This window comes from Solanum verrucosum, unplaced genomic scaffold (genome assembly GCF_900185275.1).
Source record: "Solanum verrucosum unplaced genomic scaffold, falcon-dt-bn FXZP01000150.1, whole genome shotgun sequence".
Classification (NCBI taxonomy): Eukaryota; Viridiplantae; Streptophyta; class Magnoliopsida; order Solanales; family Solanaceae; genus Solanum; species Solanum verrucosum.
The window spans coordinates 1143501-1167811 of NW_026020371.1; the positions used below are offsets into that span (position 1 = coordinate 1143501).

The window sequence follows — 24311 nt, forward strand, 5'->3', positions numbered from 1 at the left end:
ATCGTTTGAAGTTGACTCTAACATGAACTAATGTGAAAAACTTAGCCGGTAGTAAGATTCTGAACTCAACTTAGTACTAGAGGTCCCTTATGACCCTAAACCACTTCCAATACACTTTCCACTCATAGGAATAAACATTAACACATAAGCACAAGTACGACATCTCCCGGTTCAAGCTGATATACTTACCATAAAAGATATAAATTCTAAGAGTTGAGTTGTGAGGTGTTACACATTCTTTCATTTGTGATTGCACTAAGTACTTTTCAATTGAAGCTTATGCTCTAAACACTTTTTAGCTCATTTCTCTTTCTTTTCTTGGTGCACCCCCCCCCCCCCTCCTTACGTTTTTGCCTACAATATCATTTTTATCTTCAATCCCAAACTTAGACTTTTAGCCTACAGTTTCATCATTAGAAATTAGGAAGATGAGGGTGTCAAAACAAATTATTCAAAAAGGTCAAGGTGTGTAACATGGTGACTAGAGAATTAGGTTCAGGCTCAGTGGGGTTGACTATGATTAATGTCAAGGGAAGAATTTTTTTTTGGTAAAGTGGCTAATTGAAGAGGGCCTAGGTTCATCTTTCAAGCCAAGCCTTATCTAGAATTTTGTCTTGAAGCACATTTTGGGGTAAGTTTTAGACAATATGCATACACATGATTTAATCAAGCCTTACCACACAAGGCATCACAACCCAACAAGCTCTAAAGTTAGTCTCAAAATCAAGTAAAATCAAATGACTTTTGACAAACTACAACGAGATGAGTTGACACCCACTCGTAAATTACAAAGCCAAATGAAAAACATACGAGCCATGACAAGAGATCGCTTCAAATTTACTTTTTCCCTCATTTTTCAAATCATTTCAACCTTCCTTTGCCAAACAAATTTTTTTGGCTAGTTCCGCTGGTAAGATCTGTGACACAATACTCAATACTAAATAAAACTTGACATTTTTCCTCAAGAAATTGTCTCTCAATCTATATCATAGGAAAACACCTACACGGTTTGACACAAAAACAACTTAACTCCAAGTAATCATAACCTACCTTAACCAAATACTAGAAATAAGCAAACTAAATCGCTAGCCTCTAAATGCTCAAAGTCTAACACAAACACAATATGATGACATTTTAATCATCTAATTCCTCAAACAAAGGTCATGGGTATTCAAACCAACCTAATTCTATCTTTGGTCTAATTATTTATTTAAGAGTTATTTCACAAACTAGAGGTTACCATATTCATATCAATCTCATTCATGGAGTTTCAGTCTCATTAATCTTTTTGAGCCATTCAAATACAAAAAGAACCCACTTTTATGGGATTTTAGGTCCTCAATATCATAGTACGAGACTAGATTCATAATTTCATGCTAGAAGGCATAATTTTAACGGTCTAGGATTGAATTCACGGGCAATTGTACTCCCCTCATATGTTGTCATACCAACTTAATACTTCTATGGTTCAACTCATTAACTCCTATAAAGAGCATACCCTTCGAAACTTGAAAGAAATCGAATTACGGATGGAAAAGATGAACGGAAAACACTTAACCTCAATAGAGAAAAGCCTAAGCCTTGGGGAAGTCTTGTTTGGGGTTCTCTGGTCAAATATTAAGTTATGACCTAAACTGGGTAAAAATTTACTTAAAATACGTTATCCTTTTTCTGATTTTCTCTATAGTAAAAATATTTGCTATGGCGAAAATTCTAGCACTATAGCGAGCCTCTACAACTCAGGACGTTTCGTCATGACGAACCTTGCCCACCTATAGCGAAAGCCTAATTGGATTTTTCAAACTCAATATCCATTTTCAGATTTTGCCAACCCTTAACCCAAGGGGACCTATACGAGGATATTATGATCTAAACATCCATGACGACAGAACATGTCGCTACACTTTCGCCAAAGGACCCCTTACACTCTGTTTGGATCATTGTTACTCATTGTATTGTATCGTTACTATACCTACAACGTTTGTTTTGATTGTTACTTAAAATGTATTGTATTGTATTGTTAAATTTCATTGTTACGTAAGAATGAAAACCCCTATTTTATGGAACAACCGATTTGGTGTGTTCCCATTGTTACTTAATTTCTTTTTCCAATTATATCTTTACATAATATTTCAAAATACTATTTTACCCTTTACCTTATATTATTTAATTCTAGTCAAACCTCCTACCATAGAATAATTAAGGATATTTTAGTAAATTTATAAATTATAATACAGTACGATACAATCAAACCAAACAATTAAAATGTTATTAAACAACAACAAACAATACAGTCTAGCCAAACATTGTATCTACCATCCAAACAGAGTGTTAGTATCACTTTATTTTGAGCAATTATTATTTTTGTACATTATTTAAGTTTTCACTAGGGCATACTTCAACAATATTCAGCTCTCCACCTCGCTCTTGCACTTTTCCCACTAAATGTTGGGTACAAAATAGAACACTGCAAACCGAACATAGTTTTGTTTTTGAGAGGGCTTGTTTGAGTAGCCGTTGCTGGAGCATGACGATGGCTATGGAAGCTGAAACCCAAGAGTTGGTCACGCCAGGACAAGTATTAGGTAAAGCATCACAGTTGAAAGCCGGAAAGGGGGCTTACGTTTCAACTGAGAATGGCACCGTTTACGCCTCTCTCACCGGGTTCCGTTCTCTTATACCTCCGCCTTCCGATTCTGTTGACCAGGTTTTGTTCCTCTCTGAATCTTACTGTTTTGCATTCTGAAATGTCGATAGAGGTGTTCATGGTGCAGTTTGACTGGTTTTTACTAGATTAATGCTAAAAAACAATTCATTGCACGAGTTTTGTCAGAAGGTTTTCCTTCTTCTCGGCAATTGTTCTTCGCGGCTGAAGTTTTGGTGCCACTAACATAGTTTAACAGAAAGAAACGGAGATTATCTGATTCCTCTTTCTCTCGCGTGCCAAGTTGCAAAAGGGACGGCTATTAAGTGAATCCATGAGCTATAATTTCTTTTAGGGATTTCTCTAAGTTTTCTTATGCTATTTATTTTCTGAAGTCAGATATAGTTTGAAACTTGCAACTTTTTTCTTTTGCCAATTGGATTTTTTGTTGTTATAACCCTGGTGTCCGGGCTAGTTTGGCTGCACCTACTAATTCCACCGGGATACCTCCGCCAACCACCAACAACGAGTAAACCATTCTAACGGGGGGCCAGAGTTTCTTTGAATATGTTCTTGAATTCATTGATAACTCTGTCCATCATGTCACAGATGAGAAGAAATCACCTAACATTTTTGTATCTGTTGGAATTTGAACTTGATACCTTTGCGTGCCAATTGGAATTTTCTTGAAAGGGTAAAATGCCTTGAACACTAATGAATTAGCTAAGAAAAACAATCTGGAATGATTTGATCCAAAAAGAAAAGAAAGAAGGCATTGTACTCCAATGTTCACTGGGTGTTTTACTTCATACATAACCTGATCAAAGAACTTTGTTTGTTCTCTGATTACATTGATGTGAGCTGGATAACTCTAGCAGATTCTTAAGAGCTTTCATGCATGAGCATGATTATCGCAGTCATAAGATTTTTGTTTGGGCACATTAATCTATTACTGTTTTGTTTCTGATATTTATGTGGTTTTCATCACTTTCTGTTGTTTAAATGACAATCTTCTCCTCCATTTTGTCAATCTTCATCAGAGATCAACAGTCGAAGTTACTGGTCATAAAGCCCATGGAGCAGTTCCTCAGCCTGGTTCCATTGTTTTTGCTAGAGTGAGTTTTCTTGGTTAAGACAATATAATGATAGTTTTCACGAATATTCTGTGTTAATGTTTGTGTTACCCGAAATTGATAAATCCCATGGAGCAGTTCCTCAGCCTGGTTCCATTGTTTTTGCTAGAGTGAGTTTTCTTGGTTAAGACAATATAATGATAGTTTTCATGAATATTTTGTGTTAATGTTTGTGTTACCCGAAATTGATAACTGTTTATTGAGAGCAGTGCTTGCCCGTATGTAAAACATTGCTTCTTGTCTCAAAGATTAAGTGTATCCAAAAACATCTACAATATGATAGTTTTCATCTTTTTTCTTTTGAAAATTTTAAATTAGAGGTGTCAGATGTGTGGTGCAAGGCAAAAACTTTGGCATTTTTCTTTTTTCCTTCTCTTTGTCATTGGGTGAACTTATGTGCTTTAACTACTCCTAATTTTTTCGTTTTTTCTTTTCTAAATTACCGAGGACTTAACTAACTATCAAAAAAAATAAATTGCCCAGGACTTTACTAATTGCATCACTTTTTGTCAATTGTAGTTTATCTTGGGTACCTTTGTTTTTGGTTCTTCCATTGAATGCCATTAAAGTGGAAAATTATCAATGTGATATCATAATTCATGCTTTTATCTTCTATACCATTTTTTTTTAGTAATTGTATACTTGTAAAACAACTTCAACCAATTGGGAACTTGCCCTTGGACAGGAAGGTATGAATGTCGAAGATTAGGGTAGAAGGGTAGTAGGTAGTCGAGTGGTGTCACACTTTATGTGGGAAAGGCAGGGGCTAGCTCCTCCCTATTAGTAGTAGTATTCCATAGTCACATAGTTTCGTATTCTTTGATCTGTATTACTATGTGTTACTTCATTTGCTGGATATCTTGCTATTTGTTATCATATTTCCTTGCAACCCTAATTATGAAAACTTCTGTTTTGAGCAGAGGTTCTATCAGAAACCTTCTTCTACCCCCACAAAGGTAGGGGCAAGGTCTGTGTACATCTCACCCTCCCTAGACCCCACTTGTGAGATTGAGATTACATTGGGTTTGTTGTTGTTGTTGTTATTATATAATTGTAAAACAGAAAAGAGAAAGAACTGTGAGTGCTTCCCTTTTTATACTTATTGTAGACTGTAAAATGTCAGGTTCCCTTAATATTATTGTAGAACTGGTAATATATGCTCTTGTTTCAACCAGGAAGAGCAATAATTTACAAGAAAATAAAACCTAGGTACTAGTCTATACTACCTTTCTCTGCTTCAACTCATTCTTGATTGTGATATAGAGGTGTAGATTCTTTAGGTTAGAAAGATATCCTTCAAAATTTAATTGGATTTATGTAAGCAATGGACTTCCTTTTTTATCATTATTTGATAGTCATTTCTTTGGCCACAGACTACAGAATTTTTGAGACAAATTCTCTTTTCAATTAGTTAACTTTTTTGACAGGTTACTAAGGTAATGGCTAGAACGGCTTCGGCAGACATAGTGTGTGTTGATTCCAAATCTGTGCGTGAGAAATTCACTGGCATTATTAGGTGAGTTAATTAGTTTTTCTTTTTCAGTTGAAAATTACAACAACAGGTTAGGGTGACTTTTGAAGAGTGATTTCATCAAGGGTTTCTCATTTCTCAAGTATTTTGGACAAAATGGCTGAAGAACTCTGTTGGGGCGTAATACAGAGCCTCATTTGACAGAATAATTGCTCTTGTAATGAAGTATGAGACATAAAGAACATAAAATATGCACTGGTTTATAACAATTATTTAATCAACGGTTATGGTGTAAGTTAGTTATATGAGAATGGCAAGATAGAAGTGGTGTTTATGAAGGGTACTGATGATAGTTGGGCTGAAAAATACATAGTATTAACAGGGTAATATTCTTCTTTGAGAGGATGTGTTCTACCTAATTTGGCCATTCGTGATAGGAGATAGATTAGGGCATGTTCTGGTATAGATAGGGTGTATGATTGAGGCTCTATGTAGTATGTGGTCTTTGTAGACTTGCATCCCTGCATGCACTTATTAAAAGTATGAACCATATTGACACAAATCATTTTACCATGGTTAAGTTTGCTTACTGGTTTTTTCATGCTAATTCTCTAAACAATATAATCTTACCAACCACTCTAAGTGTCACAAAGTGCAAAATATGGTTGATTTCCTGTAAATGATTCACGCTACGCTTTGATTTGAAACCTCTACTCCATACAATTATAATGACCGAATTGCACATTGTTGCAATGATTACTTTGAAAACCGGCTTCATGTGATGACCATTGATCATAAAGTTACTGTTATTATTATTATTCTTTTTTCTTTCTCAAAAGAAAAAGTTGACTGTCTTATCTTTTAGTTCAAAATTGGATATTATGTTGCAGGTCAAGAATCATTCATCATGCAGTAGGAAAATGTATACAATACACGGTTATACTGTTCAATATATTTGTGTTTCTAACATGTGTACGGGATATTCTGTCTCTGGAATTTCCTTGTCTGGTTGTGTTGGATTAATTTTACAATCTGAGTAAAGTTGATACTTAATACAAGACCTTCACAAAAATGTTGTGTTAAAAACAAAGGGGACAAAGACTTGTCAAAAGAATAAATTGAAGGGGATAAAGAAAATTTGACACACTAAATATCTTGTGATGCCGGGTTGAATAGAAGAGTTAATTCTTTTTTGGAGAAAAGTTAACAAATTTGTTGAACTTAAATTTTTTGATAGAAGAGTTAATTATTGTAGGAAAATGTAGTCCAGTGGCTATTGGTTTAAACTTTAAATTTAACGCTTAATTTACATTTTTGGAGCTGTCAAACATCTCAACTAATCTGTGAATTGTGTCACAGCAATCAAGATGTATTTCCTGTTGTGACATAATTGAGGGTAAGGATGTTTTGATATGCTGTTTCCCTTTCCAAAAAGACGACCCCCTGGTTAGTCATGCATCCACCATAAAGCCTATCAACGGCTCGTAGATTGCAGATCATTAAATACTGATTTTTCACTTTTAACACCCCTCAGATATTTGCTTATCTTAGTGCATACAATTCATATAGGGTTTCAATCTCTGCTTTTACTACATCTATTTGTTGAATCACAGCAGTTGATATTTTCAGATAGCACTTTTTACTTATAGAATCCCATCTTTTATCATGTTGACTTGCTTTACATGCTCGTTAATTGACTCTGCGGTGCTGCAAGATTTTGGCACAGAAAATCTGAAACTTTCTTCTGAATGAACAGGCAACAAGATGTCAGAGCAACTGAGATTGACAAAGTTGACATGCATTTGTCCTTCCGACCGGGTGATATTATTCGTGCATTGGTGGTAATCTCCTATTAATTTTTATAACTAAGAATGGAATAAACTTTTGAGTGTAGCTAATCCCCAAAAGCCGCCTAAGGCAAATGTAAAAAGCTAGTAATATTGTCCAGGCAACTGAAGTAAAAAAAAATATATGCAGAGTATAAGATTCAAATTCTAAATTTAGAAGGCGTGCTACATACAGTGCAGGTTAATGGGTTAAGTGATAGTAGAGGTCTGTGGTTGCATTTTTAGTCCATCTTCGATCAAAAGAATCATTACGAGCCATTGGCTGTTTACACCTAGTATTGGCAGTAATGGGGAATCTTGGTTGTGATTTCCTAGAACTAAAATTGTTTGTAAAGTTTGTTGACTTGCTTCTTATTGAGTATAATTTGTTATATTCTTTCTTGAAAAGCTATCACTTGGAGATGCACGAGCATATTATCTGTCAACTGCGAAGAATGAGCTGGGTGTTGTATCTGCTGAAAGTGCGGCTGGTAAGGCTTTCTTCATCAACTATTTCATTTTGCTTTTCCATTTTCGGTCGACTTTGTTGATGCTGTTAAATTTGATTCAGAACATGACTGACTGGTTCTGAATATTGAGTATAAATGAAACACGTACCACCATCTCGCTCGCCAGAGTATTTCCACTTGAAATGATCGTTGTAAATGCAGATGATGAATTTTCTTGCCAAAAAAGCATAAGAGAAGTTAGTAATTGTCACTGTAGCTTAACAGAATCTAAATTCGTATGCAAGCTGCATATGATATTTGATTCTGTAAAGACATTAAACTTAGGACCTTGTCAAATAAACATCATACCGAGTAGCGTGGTATGTTAAATATCTAGCAAAATGGAATCAGTCGACAACAAAGGAGGTTTTGAGTTCAATTCCCAGCATAGGCAAAGAAACACTAGGTGGTTATTTTCTCATCTATTTTTCAAAGCCTGGGTGAACAGAGAATTCCGGTACCTATGCTGATGGGGAGGTAGCATGTACCCAGTGAAATAGTCGAGTTGTGCACAAATTTTCTCCAACACCACATGCCATAAAAAAATATCTAATAAATGGATTAATTAGAAGTTAAACCTCCTTGTGCAAGTATATTCCGAATTTACTGTAGAAGTGGCTCCCCCTCCAGATTGACTTCAAGGAAAGAAAGGATTGGGCAATTCTGTCTGTTCTGGAGCTTACCTTATTATTAAGGGAAAAAGGTTTTTTTTTATAGATGTTGAGGTGAGTTAGGGGGGAAGAGCTGCAGCTTAAGGCTTTTCCTTCATCTGGAGAAAATTTGAATCTCAAAACATCATTGTATGGAGGGGATAGTTGTGTAAAAACCTTTGCATTTCCATCTTAGTTAGACGCACAACTGTGATTTGAGTTGATATGGTAGCCAGTTTAGTTGCAGAATCTACTATAATTATTTATAGGAAGATGTTATTTATTAATTATTACATGTTTCAGATTTTCCGAGGGTTGCATGGTTTAGGTTCTTAAAAAGGTAGTTGACAAACTTTTGCAGGTGGTACCATGGTTCCAATTAGTTGGACAGAAATGCAGTGCCCTCTAACTGGTCAAGTAGAACCGCGAAAGGTGGCCAAAGTTGAAGCTTGAGTAGATCAAATCAGATTGTGTTGCTCTTAACTGCAACCACCGGAGGGGGTTGATGCAGGAGGCAGCTGACAGACCTATTATGCTCTTGTATTATAATTAGTGTTTGATAGATTTGCTCCTTTATTTAGTTGTGCGTTATACACTTTGTTAGAATGTAGAGGACTTTCTACTTTCTGCCCACCAGGGGCAAGTTTGGGGATATGATAGTGTAGGTCAAGCTCAGTAAAGTAATGTTTATTTTGTATTGAGCACTTTAATTAGACCATTTTTGAATCTGTTACATATTTTTTGAGAGGTTACTACTTTGTGATTGAAGGAGGAAGTTATAATGTAATGTGTTAGGGTCGTTTAGTAGTTGGATAAGAATAAGTTATTAATATATTAGTTTCCCTATAACTTGTATGATGTTTGGTAGGTAAATAGAAAATAAGTTATTCATGTGTTTAAATATAAAATTATTTTAATTTCAAAATAAAATAAAATGAGTTATTCTGTAAAATTAGTACGATGTTGGTCGATAATTTAGAAACTTGCATAACTAATATATGTACAAGTTATGAGGAAATTTATGTATTATTTTATGTAGGATTGAAGGTGGAATAATTAATGAATATTTAATATTTGCATAAAATAATATATAGATTTATTTATAACTAATTCCGCCATTATTAATACTTAGCATAATTTAGTTTGTTATTCTAATTTCTATTATTCCCTCTGTCCCAATTTGTGTGGCTTACTTTCCTTTTTAGTCAATCTAAAAAAGAATGACACATTTCTATATAAAGTAACAATTTAACTATAAATTGTCTATTTTATTCTTAATGAAATGATTTACAGTCACACAAATTTCTATCATTCATTTTGGATATAAGTTTTAAAAGTTTTCATTTCTTTTTTAAACTCCGTGCTGAGTTAAACTACCTCACATAAAATGGAACAGAGGAAATAATATTTTTATCTATAGAAATAGGGATAAACCATATTTAGAAAAAATACACTCAAATTCTGAATATTCTTTCCAAAAATATGATCAAACACACTCCAACTTCAATAATTCTAAAAAACATTTTAAAAATATTTAATTTTTATGGCAAACACCACTTATACCCTTATAAATAGATCACTTCTGGCCCAATTGGAAGATATACAAAAATATATACTTGGATAAGAGAAAGGTATCTACATTGTTCTCCCTTCTATATCTCTGGTTTAATATTACTCTCTCCTTTTTAACTTGTTAGTCCTGTTTGAACATGCTACGAAATTTAAGAAAATAAAAAAGATTTTTAAATTTTATAATTTAAAATTAAAAATATGTCAAATATATCAAAATATTGTTTAATCTCATAATTTTAGCCATGTCATGTGGAAAATTAAAAATTAAGAAAATTGACAAAAAAGTAAAGAAATATTCTCTTGAAATAGACTTAAAAAAAGAAAATAGGATTTAAAAAAAATTATATTTAGTTTTTGTTTTACTCCTCCCTCAAGCTAAAAAACCTTAGAATACTTACCATCCAAACAACACCCTCTTTTTATTATTATATAGCTTTCATTTGACTATATTTGATTTTTTTTTTTTTCTCTTTTTTCCAAAAAAGTACCTAAAGTATTTTGTTGTACTATGATTGGGGGAAGAAATACGATTGGGTAAGACAAGATGCGAAGTGGCGAAATTTGAAGGACAACCACGGAACCAAAAATATGGCCCAACTCCCTAATTTACTTCTAAAAAAATTGCTATCTTTGTTGTTGTTTAATAATTCTCTTCTCTTCTCTTCTCTTCTCTTCTCTTGTGCTTCAATGGCTTCCTCTCTCTCACTACATCAACACACTATCTACTCTCTCTCTCCTACTCCTACTCTTGGTTTCGGAAAATACCCACATCATATCTCCATCCTTCCATCTTTTCGCAAGAATTTCCTCAAATTCGATTCTCCTACAACAGTACCGTTTGCTGTTACAGAATCTGATTCCCCCAAATCTCTTGAACCAGACCCTCAAACTCTTCTGCAACAAGTCGCTGTAAGATTCAAAATCCACTTTATTTACTATTTGGTAACTGGCTTTCCCTTGAACCGTCAGTGTTATGCTAATTTTTGGAGTATTATTATTATTCCAGGAGAGTTTTGTTTTACCTGCAGACTTTTTTTCGCAGCTTCCTCGTGATCTTCGCTTAGATGTAAGTTCTTCTTGGAACTATTCTGCAAAATAGTATGGAAATGGTTATAAAAAGTGTTTCATGATGGTTCATTATATTTATGCATGCTGGTTAGTGACCCATGAGGATTGGTTAGTTTTCTTTTCCCTTGTTTCTGGAAATGAGGCTGTCGTTGCGGTATCATTGTTTTCCTAATAGCCCAGGGATTTTGTGTGACTTTTGAATTCTTAGGATGGTTCATTAAGAGGTCTGGATGTTTGGGTTTCATTTGCATTCATTGTTGAAGGGTGTGGGGTTCTTTATCACTTTGGTTTAGTTCTGATGCATAAATTTTAAACATGGTGTAGCTGAATGATGCAGCATTTGATCTTTCAAATGGGCCAGTTAAAGATGAGGTTAGTGACCCATACTAATTTTTTTGTTTGCAACTTCTTTACAATGCATTACAAACCATGAAATTGATAAATCTTGGATCAGCAATTTGATTTGGTTAGTTGTACTATAAAGAGCTACTCGTTTACTCTCTATGTTTCAATATAAGTGTCTTAGTTTGACTAGACATAGACTTTAAGAAAATAAGGAAAGACTTTTGAATGTGTGTAATCTACCAAATGACCTTTGAATCTAATCGTCTTAAACACGCCATATAGAATGTTGGAATTAGAGAGTTATCAAATTTAAGAAGAGGCATCAGGGCTGGTGGCAAATGTGGACAAAAGCAGTGTCTACTTTGGGGGGGTAAAGCAGCCTGTTCAAGATCAAATATTACAGGAATTACAGTTTGTGAAAGGAGAACTACTATTCAGATACTTGGGGGGTACCCTTGAGTACTAAAAGAATGTCTATAGTCCAGTGTAAGCCTCTGATTGATAAAATGCTGAGTAGAGTTACTAGCTGGACCACAAAGTTCTTCTCCTATGCTGGAAGAGCTCGGTTGGTGAAGAATGTCTTGTTTTCAATTCAAACCTTCCGGGCACAAATTTCTGCCCTTCCTAAGAAGATTCTACATGCTATTGAGAGTATATGCAGGAAGTTTTTGTGGACAGAGAATGTGGAGGCATCAAAAAAGCACTTATTGCCTGGGAGAAGCTATGCTGGCCCAAGGCTAGTGGGGACTGAACTTTCTTGATGTGTTCACCTGCAATAAGGCAGCCATTGGAAAACTTATGTGAATCTATGTAAAAAGAAGGATATTTTATGGGTTGAATGGATACATAGCTATTATGGACAAAGGGGATCATGGGGCATCCAGGCTAAACAAGCATCCTGGCTAGTACAGAGAATCCTCAAAGCACATAAACATCTGCAAGATGCTGGATACAGTGAACATAGCCTGATGCAAATGGAACAATACTCTATCAAGAAGGTTTATGAAAAGATGAGAGGAGACATGGTGAAAGTGGAGTGGAGGAAACTGATATGGGCAAACTGTGGTGCACCTAAATGGCTCTTTATACTATACATTGCACTTAACAGGAGGCTCTCAACAAAGGACAGGATGGCAAAATGGGGGATAACAAATGTCTTGACATGTCCCTTGTGTCAACTGTAGGATGAAGATATAGACCACCTTTTCTTTACCTGCTCATTCACTGCGAGAGTATGGAACAAACTGCTAGCATGGCTAGGAGTACAAAGAAGAGGGATGAAGTGGCATGAAGAAATACAATGGGCAATAAAATACATGAAAGGTAGGAACATTAAAGCACAAATATACAAGATGACTTTGGCTGGAACCATTTATCACTTGTGGATGGAACGTAATTGCAGAGTGTTTCAGAACAAACAGAGGAATGAGGAGTTCATGATTAGGCATAGTATACGAGATATACATGGTAGAGGATCCCACCAAGGTAGAGTAGATAGTAGACTTCGAGAACTAATTGTCTATCCCTAGTAAAGTTGTAGAGAATAGATAGGTTGAATGTGATGTTTTAGCAAGTCTTGGGTCTAAATGGTCCAAGTCTGTTGTTTTTTCTTAATGCTTTGTAACGATCACTTTGGTAAATAAAATATTTACTTACCAAAAAAAAATAATTAAGAAGAGGCATTCTTTTTCAGACAAACCAAGAAGGAAAGTAAGACACTTAAATTGCAAGGGAGAGAGCATAACTTGGCACCAACTCTCCCACTGTTTAGGATGTTATTATCTGCGCTTTGAACTTAAATCATCCAAGGGATAGAAGTTCTGTGTTTGTCATCTACGCATTTTGGAACCAGTATATTACATGATCTGATAGCAGCTAGTTGTGTACTCAAGCTTCTTGTTCAGTTGGATACTTTATGCTAAAGAATTGGTTGTGCTGATTATGACTACAAAACCTCCTGTCTGAGATGACAAAAGGAAATGAATCTTGATAAGGGTTTCCATCATCACCTGCCCCGACATCTTTCTAAGAATTCTTCCTCATTTTCTGCCAAATTTGTACAGCAAAAAAATTATGAAGAGAATCTTTGTGGAATGTTAAATAAACATAAAAATGAAAACACTGATGACTGGATATTCTGAGGTTGGATTAATTGACAGAATATAAAAACAGAAACAATGTTTCTTGCAATGTAACTAACAGTGAAGATGATAAAAGATGCAATATGCTATATTTGCTGCTGAGGAATAAAGGAAACTACCTCCAAGTTTTTCTCAAAATGTCTGCATTCAGATATTCCGTACAAGAATAAAAATGTTTTCAAAAGTTTCGTTAGTCATCGAACAAGATTTTTTCTGTAGAACAGTTTTAAACAAGTTGATGGTTCATCTTTACTCTAGTTCAGCTATGGTTCTTGTTGCTCCCCAATATACACGCAAGTGTACGTGGTCGCTCAAGTAATATAGTTTCTTTTAGAAACGAGTTTTCGTTCCCAAGGGACTTGTGATCAACTTATATTTAACAACTTAATTCCACAATCAAACAAAAGTAACCGTTTAAAAGAGTTGGATGATTATTAACTACTACTACGAATTAAGCAATAAATAAAAGTAACTAATTGTGAACGACTTTAGGATGATGTTTCAAGCAAGTAAAAGACAATTCCAGGGCTGCAGCATGCAATGGATTTCATGTATCTTATCTTAGGCAATGAACTAATTTTGGTTATCAAGTTACTGGTTTACAGGGTTAATTGTATGAGTCAGGTCTCTCGACCTCTAGTCGCCTACCCCAGTTAGCTGTCTAACTACATCGTTGAGCGGGGATAGCAGGCCTAACTAGCGAGCATTTATATTTCATCTTGTTTCGTAACCAAGCAAGTTGTTCGTCCGGGAGTTACTCCTGAACACACATCAACTCACAATGGATGATCAAGCCTTTTATATTCTCTGGTCTATATACCCTCTCCTCTCTTGATTTTAAGAATAGACAATAGATTCATCTTATGGTGCGCAAGCATAAAATACTAAAACAAGAATATAGAATTAACTTATAATGAGAACCAAGAATTAATTTAAGAACCTTAAATAATCAACATTCAATCCGTAGCTACAGCTCCAGAACTAGGGCGTTTAGCCACTCATAATATTCGAAAACCACAAAATACAATTGTTCATGCGATTTCCAGAAATAAAAAGAGTTAGAAAAGTGAAACCTATTACAAACGATGAAATTTGCTCTTGCACACCAAATTAATGTCGAACTCCCTACAATATAGCCCTAGGGGTCTATTTATAAGAGTTGGGAAAAAACAGAGTCGAATTCTACTTCAACTAGGAGTCCTATTTTAATCTATTTTTGCTGAAAAAATCGGAACTTTCGTGGGGCTTCATGCCTCCTATCGCGCCTGGAAGTTGCTTCTGCGGTTCCTCCTTTGGCGTGCCGCGCCAGGCGCACCGCCTGGCATGTGCAGTGAGGACCTTGGCGCGTCGCGCCCACTAGTATGCCTGGTAATCTTCCACCAGTGGCGTGCCGCGCCTACCAGGCGCTAGCCACTGGTGATTTCTTCCTTAGTCCATTTTTCGCGTTTCTTTGCTCCTTTCTTCGTATCAACTCCAATTCCTGTAAGAGTTCCTGAAACATCTAATCATATGTTTTAGTGCATTATCATCGCAAGTTTAACAAAATCAAGCTAATAGACTCAAGATTATCCTTTCATTCAATCACACTATGGGCAAATATCAACAATTTAGGCGTATAAATACTCCTAAGATCAGTTCACATTAACTGTTTCTTTTCCCTTTATGTAAATTTGAATTTTGAAGCTATCATGCCACCCTTATAACAATAGAGGATGAAAGAATGCAAAACTCACTGATAAAAGAACATTATAGATTGTCGTTTTAATCTTGCATTTGCAGTGTGGCGAGGAGGTTGGAGAGACATTGTTAAATATAAGCCGAGCCTGGGAAATGGCTGATACATCAACATCCATAACTTTAGTGGACAAGCTGCCTTTACTGATTGGCTCATTGACAGGCTCTCAAAAATCAGGCAAGAATAAGCCTACAACTATGATGCTTTACTTCTTGCCTTACACAAGCAAATTGAGTTCCTTTTTCCACCTGAATTTCATTCTTATTACTAGTTAGCATTTGGAAGGCGCTTGTTATCAGCTGGAAAAAGGTTCCAGTCCATGGGACAATATGGCGAAGGTGAAGTACAGAAGGTACTTTATTGAATTCCCATGCATCTTCTCATGTGTTAAAAGAATTCCCTAAATCTTTCGAATACAGGAGTAAATGCCATATTTACGTGATAAATGGATTTTTGCCTCTTCTTTTCATGTTGTTGCTTGTCTGCTGCAAAGGAAACAGGGTCGGTCTCTCTACATATTGTCCCTTTTTTTTCTTTCTTTTTTGTCCTTTTTTCATGGACGTTTGCGGCTCTGAGTCAATGATGAAGAGGTTGATCTCTGCACATCAGCAATGAATTTTTTTAGTGATTTAACTTACTATCTTCAAAAATTGATTATCCAGGTGTTATTTTGGAGATGAGTTATAGAGAGGGCATGAAAAGTAAATCGTTTGAGAGGAAACCTTGATAGGCTAGTAGACAGTTTTAATTTTTGGCGTAGACAAGAGTACATTGAAGACACAGAGTCTCTATTACATGATTTAGAATCACTATAGACTAGTAGAGAATTTTTTCTAACTTACTAGTCTATATGCTTTATTCCCCCAGTAATTATGGCTTAGGAGCCCTTTTGTGAATCAGTACAAGCTTGTTACCATTTCAAAAATAAAAATAAACCCGGGCCTGTCTTGCTTTATCGTGGAGTCCAAACATTCATTAGCAATGATTGAGGCATCAATGGTTTGTCTACCTTTAATGAAGGCTGATTGATGATGGAGACAAGTTTCCAATGACCTTTTTTAATCTCCCCGCTCAAACTTTTGACTTGTAAAAGCTACCCACAAGACTGATGGGCCTAAACTCATTATGGGATAAGCCCTATGGAGGTGGCATTTAATCTTCTGACAAAAGCATCGAGAAGATCGAAACAAATGATATTCCAACATTTTTCAAAGAATCCTATAGTGAATCCACCCACTTCAGGAGCTTTGTTCCCATAGAATCTTTGGTCACACTTCCTCCTTTGAAAAGGGACATTAGAGGGAAACATTGTTCTCATCGGGAATAAATGAATATTAGCATGCGACCAAGAAGGCCTCAGTCCCCCTTGTTCACCATAAAGGGTGGAATAATTATTTATTTTCTTGATGATCGTGGTGTCCAGGCCAGCTTTCGCACCTCGACTACTTCCACGGGATACCTGCCACCTCCCACCTCCCACCAATAACAGGTAGTAGGTGACTCCGTCCACCAAGGTTAGGACAAATGGGAAGAATCACCTAGTGTTTTTGATCTCCGCTGAGTTTTGAAGCTGAGACCTTAGGGTTCTCAACCACTTCATGGACCACTAGGCCACACTCTTGAATGCCCATAAAGGGTGAAATAATTTGGAAGTATTTCATTGATAATTGTCCCCTACTCAGTGACAGTTCTCCATTGATAACCAAATTGTACAAGTTTGAATCTTCGGTGGGCATTGCCAATTTATGGAAAAACTAGTATTGTTATCTCCCTGTTGTAGCCATAAATCCATAGATTTTTGTCTCCAAGATATCTCCTCTTGTTTAACAATATCTTCCAGATCCAATTGTAATCCAACCTTCTATAATAATTCATCATCAGATAGGACTCTATTCGCAGCCAGTTTGTCTAAAACCAAAATTCCAGGGAGTGTCGGATTACGGGTGTGAAGGTGCTAAAGGGATGCTTATTCCATTTTTTTTAGCTTGCCCTTCTAAAGTTTCAATGTTGATGCGAAGATAAAATCTTGACTGCTTTGCACATCAAAAGAAACCCACCATGAACCAATAAGTTCTACAAAACCCTCTGACTACATCCACATGTGTTCAAATTTAAAACAAGTGTTGTTCCTGTAACCCCACTTGATTGCATTGGAGTAGAAGGGGAGAGTGGTCAGAAATAACTTTTGGGAGTAAGGATTGCTTGATGAAGCCAAAGCAATCATCCAATTCCATGGATGACGAAAAACTGTCAATTCTAGATGTCTCCATTGAATATGTGCTACGGGACCAAGTATATAAACTGTGAGAAATCTGAAGAAAAAATATTATTGATTGTGTATTTTCATTATTACACAGAGAACCCTATTTATAGACACTATTCATAATCCTTTACCAAGTAGGAGACTATATACTATTTCTATTCCTATTCTAACACTCCCCCTCAAGTTGGTGCATACAAATTATATGTACCTAGCTTGTTACAAATGTAATTAATACGAGGACCGGTGAGGGACTTTGGTGAAGATATCTACAAGTTGATCACTTGACTTCACAAATTTGGTAACAATATCTCCCGAGAGTATCTTTTTTTTGACAAAGTGACAATCAATCTCAATGTACTTAGAGCTCTCATGAAACACTGGATTTGATGTGATATGAAGGGTCGCTTGATTATTACACACTAGTTCCATATGACCAGTTTCTCCAAACTTTAGTTCTCTTAGCAACTGTTTGATACAAACTAGCTCACAAGTTGCTACAACCTTTGCTCGATATTTTGCTTCTGTACTAGATCGAGCAACCACACTTTGTTACTTACCTTTCCACGGCACCAAATTACCTTTTACGAAAACACAATATCCGGATGTAGAACGTCTGTCAAAGGGTGGGTGATCCTGCCCAATCAGCATCAACCTTCTCCCATTGAGCTTTGGCTATTTCATCTTCCGCACTAGACTTTGCTTTTTCATCTACCACACTAGCTTTGTTCGTTAAGTGATCTTGAACACCTTGACCTTTGCACCACAACTCAACCGAAGAAGCCCAAGCTAGATAATTTGAACTTCTCATTAATGGTTCTGAAGTGATCATAGTGCTCTTAACTTCCAATTACCATATTTTTTATGCCTAAAGTGTCAACCCCTAAAGACATCTTGTGAATCAGAAGTTCTCACGAAAAAGGGTGCTGAAATCTGGAAAAAGATAAAGGTCCAGTCGCCGGAAATACGATCTGGTTGCCGGAAACTGGTCGGAATCAACAAATTACTATATGGTCAGCCTCTGAATGTAGAGGCGACCAAACCGGGAAAAACAAATTGCCAAAATCTGGACGGAAATAGTCGCACGCGCCGGTGCTAGAGCTCACTGGGGTTTGCTCGCCTGTGTGTTTCGCACCTCGTGGCGGTATTGGTTTTCGCATAACACTTATAAAACAAAAGGGAACATAAAACAGTCACCAGAAAAAAACTAAAACTTTACAGTGACGCTGATTTTTTTCCCTCACAATTGCTCTGCTACCATGTGAGAAATCTGAAGAAAAAATGTAATTGATTGTGCATTTTCATTATTACACAGAGAACCCGATTTATAGACACTATATCATAATCCTTTACCAAGTAGGACTATTTACTATTTCTATTCCCATTCCTATTCTAACATAAACCACCAATAAGGGGAGATCGATGAGTTCCAACTCTATAAATTCTGAGAACTACGTCATACTAGATGAGGTATAGCTTGAAGGCCTCTCAGAAATGAATCTAGTGACATTAGAGTCACAACAAATAGTCCAAGGCCCTTCCGACATCCCCCGAGCAGCAGCGAGTTCCAACCATAAATATTGCCTTTCAACTCTAGAGTTAGTGGCATAGACTCTGGAAATAACACAGGAAGAATTAGAAGGAATGTGCGAAAGAGAGAAAGAGCCTTTCAGCAGCTCATGTGCAAAAGCTGAATTCCAATGTTGTATCTTGAAATTCTTGAAGATCATGAACCTCCCTAGTATGCACTCCTTGGACGTTCTTGGACTTGGAGCGAGTCAATGGTACGCTAGACAATTCAAGATCATCCACAATGTGCTCCGCTTTGTCCGGACTATCCAGGATCGTATCATTAGGCATAGGGGGAGTAGAAGTACTCAGTAGCTGTAAGATTCTGAGCTAGTAGGCTCATTTCCACCCATCTTGTCATCTAGGACTGCTAGGTTTGACAATTATACTAAGAAGGTGACTTAATGTGATATGCATCCCTTGTTGAATAGGTTAGTAGGTTTGGGTATATTGGCTCTGAAGTTTTGGATGAATGATGCTAAAATGAATTGCAATTGGTCTTCTTTGAATTCAATTTTAATTCTTGATCTGTAGTTTTTAACGGTTAAAAAGATTTGTGGGACAAGAATGAAGACTGAAGGTGTACACACGGCTCATTCCTAAGGTTTTACCCACATTAACCTCTTTGATTCAAGGCATCTTGGTGAAATAACTGAGAACTGTTGTCAGGCATAATTTCTTCTTCAAATGCACCCTACTTGATGTCATTAAATTATTTCTTTGCTCTTAAAACTTTTGTACTTGATCACTATAGATTGCTAAAGTTATGATCAAGACTGGAAAGTTGTTGTCTGCAAGTCCAGTATCAGGAGTTGAGGGTGAAGAATTTAAGCAGCAAACCAGGATGTTCAAGGTATTAAATGGTATATGGATTATTTTTTTCCAAGATGTGGTCAATGCATTTTATCCTAAAACTATTTCGCTTCAGTTTGGGGATCTTCAGGTTGAATTGACCTCTGGAAAAGCCTACACTGGAGCTGCCATCGCAGTCATCTTTAGGTAATTGGTTCTTTTGAGCTGCGAGCCTCTATATCTTTCATTCAAGGTTTAAAAAAAATTCTGTGTCTGCTTTTGGGAATACAGTTTTCTTTCTTGGGAATTGAGTCAAGGCATACAGAGCATACCAGAGAGCTCATTACAGTATGCAAATGACAATGCTTTATTGCTTGCTAAGGTAACACTAGAAAACTGCTCGTTCAGTTGATATTTATATGTGTTGGTATTTATGAAAATAGTTTTTATTTGCAGTCTCTGCGAGCATCTCTGCTTGTGATGTCCTATTCATCAACCGTTTTAGCTGCTTTTGCAACGGTGGGGCTTATATTACTTGGGGGACAACTTAAGTCGGAAAATAAGTGAGAAGCTGAAGTAGTTGAAATAATTCTACTTCTGATAGAATCTCTCTGCTGTTAGACAACTATAATTAATCACTTATCTAGATTTTCTTTTGTTTCCTTACGATTCCACAGATGCTCATGATATCTTCAATGGCAATATTGGGAACTTAGCCATTTATTAAGCTTTGATTTTTTCTGTGTAGTCTGTAGTAGAACATTTACCCGGATTCAGGCTAAAAGTGTACTAATCTTTCTGGGAAACATATTTACTCCTTAAAGATGAACCTCAGGTATGATGCCCAACATAAACTATGGTTTTCAAAAGGCTCCTTAATCTCTTAGGAGAGACTGAAACGCTACTTCTGTGAGGGATGACTAGTTTTATCTGGTACAACTAGCCTATAAACTTCCTAAAATAACGACATAAATGACCAAGTACAGGACAAAAAAGATCTTATTTGATAATGTCAACATTAAGTTTATAGAGATCACATCCTGTCGCCTCAAATACAGAATGTACAAGATATTGAGAATAAAAAACTCTAAAACTTCTTTCTTAAACTTATTGTGCCTATAAAGTATAAAGCAGCGCTGTTAGACCTTTAAATTTGGGGTCCCAATTCATCGAGCTACAATGGTAAAAACAAATAAATTTTCTGAAATTTTAAACTAATTAATGAGAAAACTAAGATATGTTCAGCAAAATAAAAGGACTCAATAATTTTATTAAATGGAATGCAATGCAGCAAAAGCAAGTTGATTGCTCCTGGATTTGTCCTATCTACTGAAATTTTTTAACACCATCATCCAATTAAAAAAAATCTTAAAGTAAAGATTAAAAAAAGAGACAGTATAATTATATAGTTAAATAGTGCTGCAAAATTCCAAGTTACAAAATCCCAGATATGTCAAGGAAAAGTGCGAGTAAGTTTATATGTATGAGGATGCTTTCATTTTATGCAGATGTAGCATATCAACTTAAATGAGTCTATTGCATACAAAATTTCCTAGCTCAACTCCTTCTCCTGCATACAAGCTCTCGGAATCCTAACTTATATCTTGTGCACCTATGGATTTAAAGCATTTAAAACTTCAAACTATTCTTTGTGTCTATTCCTGATACTGTGATAATTTCCTGAAATCCTCTTATGTTATGTATTTCAGGTTCTAAATTTATGTCTAGCCTTAGTTGTAAAAGTAGAAATTCAAGAAGATTGTCTCTGTATAGGCTACATTATCAGGCTAAAGAATGTACCTTTTAGGTGAACCATCTTCATGATACTTTCAATGCAACACTTTCTCATGCACCTACACAAGACTTGAGTTCTTTTTGAATGGTATACATCTATGAAAGAGATGTCTTACCATTGTCTCATGGCATATTGATTTTTCATTGTGTGTGTCTATCAAAAGAATTAATGTCCAGTGTGCAATTTAATGAACTTACCTGATTGGTTAAGTTTTACTCTAGTCCATCTTGTGAGCTGTTTCTCCCGGTGCACTTTTGTTTTTAAAAGGAGAAAAAGTGAATATAAGTTCACAAAGCCAGAGGATTGGCTTCTTGGGTTGTTCTTTCCTTTTACCACTTAGAGTGATTCTTGTACTCAATGTGAAAGTGTTTCACAAATTCTTGTATTTCGGTGTTTTGATATTCTCACAAAGGCTGGGACCTGGTCCAAGGTAGAATAGCCTTCGTCCAAGTATGAATGGTGAACAACTGTAAAGCTGTCTTGTCAGTGGTTGGTGAGAAGGACAATGTACTCCTCCAATGAGAATGGATGAGGTTGTTTGTTCAACGGATAATACATCCTTGGTTGATTGATATATTCAACACAACAAATATTATTCATTCAAAAAGTGTGATATTTTGTCTCGGAAGAACTCAAGTTTTAACACGCACACAACAAGGGACCTGATAGAGCTACCAAATATAGGAACACAGTTTGAGTTGATTGTGTGTCTTGTAAGTGAAGTCTATATTAAATAGAGTTAGGTAATATAGTGGGCAATGGAGGCATTGCTTTGGCTCGTTTAAGTAAGAGTTATTACTTGTAGTGAGATTAAGAGTTTAATCTCGTGTGGTGTATTTGAAGCCTGTATTCACTTATTGCTTGATATTAGTGAAAACAATTGGAAATCCTTGATAGCTCGATCAGGTCCCTTGCGGTGTGCTTGTTAAAGCTTGAGTTCTTCCGAGACAATATCACACTTTTTGAATGAATAATAATTGTTGTGTTGAATGTATCAATCAACCAAGGATGTATTATCCGTTGAACAAACAACCTCGTTCATTCTCATTGGAGGAGTACACCGTCCTTTTCACCAACCACTGACAAGACAGCTTTACAGTTGTTCACCATTCATACTTGGACAAAGGCAATTCTACCTTGGACTAGGTCCCAGCCTTTGTGAGAATCATCAAAACACTGAAATACTACATATGGCAACAAGGGAACGGAGATAGGGGGAATGATAACGACATGAATGAATAATTACATGCAGGAGCTGTTTGTTTTTCATCATCAAAAAGGGGGAAAATGTGAAAACTCCTTGCCTTTACTGTTCTTCTTAATTTCTTTTACTGCATTCCAGTATACCTTCAACCTGGTACTATAGCACACTGTGAGTTAGCATACATCAATACGTATTTCACTTGCACTTCTCTGCTTACTAATTTGGTTGCCATTTCTTTAATCAATAGGTCTTTCATCTCTTTTGCTAGTGATATATATTGTGTTCATTTCTGTGCTTTCCTTATGGACTCGTCATTTTTTTTTCCTAGGACATTCCTGTTACTGATAGACTAAAATGTGGATCAACAGACTGTTACTGGAATTCCAATGGTATCAGTAAACTCGGTTGGATTAACTAAGCATCTTACTTTGAATATGGTGGCCTCCTTGAATTTGAGTATAATAGAGGTTCTTCGGTTGTAGCTTCAATGTTGCATCCTTGCTTCTGGCTTGCTAACTGCAAAGCTTGTTGTAAATATTACTTTGGCTTCTTAGATCTTCTGTAAATTTTTTCTTTAAGCCGCGTCTTCTTTCAGTCAATTTATCAATATTCCATGTGATCTTCTCGTGATGTGTGTTCCTCAAGAGGGATGCTTCTATATGCCAGCTTTGATGCTGCGTCTCAATCTGATGAGATAATTTGGTTGTTTTTGTGTTTGTCTCTCCGTTAGCGTAGAAACACTTATCTCATAATTGATAATGTCAAGTGCCTATTGTTAAAAACTTTATGATATGCTTGTTTAAAAACCAATTATCATGTGCAAAATTATATAGAAGATCCCCTTCAAGATAAAATAATTTCATTGAATTGAGTATGATTGTATGTGTGATAGCATCTATTATACTAGGAGTATCAATGAACCCGATTATTGCAATTGCTCATGATTACCCTATTATTTTAGCTTCTAGGGTCTGTTTCTTAGTTCAAGATTCCTCTTACTTAATGGAGTCCTAAAATGAGCAATTGATCTAAAGTGTTGATTGCAAGAATGTTGTTTGCAAAGCCACACTTGAGAAGGTAGGGTATGTTCTTTCTGTAGTGTGGCTGTAAATATTACTTTAGATTAGCTGATCCTTTTCTCTTTTTCTAATAGAAAATCAAGAGCATCAGGTTGGAAGATGTTGGTTCGAGAGGACCTGGAAAAAATACGATTAAGGAGGAGGCTAGTGTGCTAGGTTGTAGTCCATTACTTCCAATAAGCTTTTGTGCACAAACCTCATTGATTGCAATCAGTGTTGTACTTTGACCCCCTCCACGCCCCCCCTCACACTCACCCGCCAAAAAAAGGCAGTGTTGTACCAAATCAGTACATAATTATTACAACTATGGTGTTACCTCAGTCCCAAACAAGTTAGAGTTCGGTTATACGAGACCATGTTTCTTCATTTAATTTTATCTCATTATACAAAGTAAAAATAACAAGTTCTCTGTATTTTTAGTTTGACTAATAATTTCTAGATAGAAACTAGGAAGGGTCTGAAAGACTCCTGTAAAGCATAGGATGCTTACCTTCTATTGAAAGCAAAATGATTAAGTT

General features: G+C 36.0%; 2 protein-coding genes across 2 annotated transcripts; both read left to right on the forward strand.

Annotated features, from left to right (window-relative positions):
• Positions 1–2420: 2420 nt before the first annotated feature.
• LOC125838336 (uncharacterized) lies at positions 2421–8978 on the forward strand. Its single transcript, XM_049517395.1, has 6 exons — positions 2421–2707; positions 3685–3759; positions 5205–5293; positions 7005–7089; positions 7484–7565; positions 8595–8978. The coding sequence occupies exons 1-6, from the start codon at positions 2528–2530 to the stop codon at positions 8684–8686; spliced, it is 603 nt and encodes a 200-aa protein (XP_049373352.1). The 5' UTR covers positions 2421–2527; the 3' UTR covers positions 8687–8978.
• A 1800-nt stretch (positions 8979–10778) lies between these two features.
• On the forward strand, positions 10779–23372 carry LOC125838394 (uncharacterized). The gene is made up of 9 exons (XM_049517459.1): positions 10779–10871; positions 11198–11245; positions 15139–15271; positions 15370–15446; positions 19678–19776; positions 19852–19922; positions 20007–20097; positions 20172–20285; positions 23043–23372. Exons 1-8 carry the CDS (start codon positions 10779–10781, stop codon positions 20280–20282), a joined length of 723 nt encoding a protein of 240 aa, XP_049373416.1. The 3' UTR covers positions 20283–20285; positions 23043–23372.
• Positions 23373–24311: the final 939 nt, after the last annotated feature.

Excerpts from the sequence above, each read along its gene's own strand:
- LOC125838394 (XM_049517459.1), top strand. The coding sequence starts at position 10,779 with ATGCTAATTTTTGGAGTATTATTATTATTCCAGGAGAGTTTTGTTTTA. Across the intron at positions 15,272-15,369 it reads GACAGGCTCTCAAAAATCAG|CATTTGGAAGGCGCTTGTTA; the intron begins GCAAGAATAAGC and ends ATTACTAGTTAG. Across the intron at positions 19,923-20,006 it reads GCCATCGCAGTCATCTTTAG|TTTTCTTTCTTGGGAATTGA; the intron begins GTAATTGGTTCT and ends TTGGGAATACAG.
- LOC125838336 (XM_049517395.1), top strand. The coding sequence starts at position 2,528 with ATGACGATGGCTATGGAAGCTGAAACCCAAGAGTTGGTCACGCCAGGA. Across the intron at positions 2,708-3,684 it reads CTTCCGATTCTGTTGACCAG|AGATCAACAGTCGAAGTTAC; the intron begins GTTTTGTTCCTC and ends AATCTTCATCAG. Across the intron at positions 7,090-7,483 it reads ATATTATTCGTGCATTGGTG|CTATCACTTGGAGATGCACG; the intron begins GTAATCTCCTAT and ends TTTCTTGAAAAG.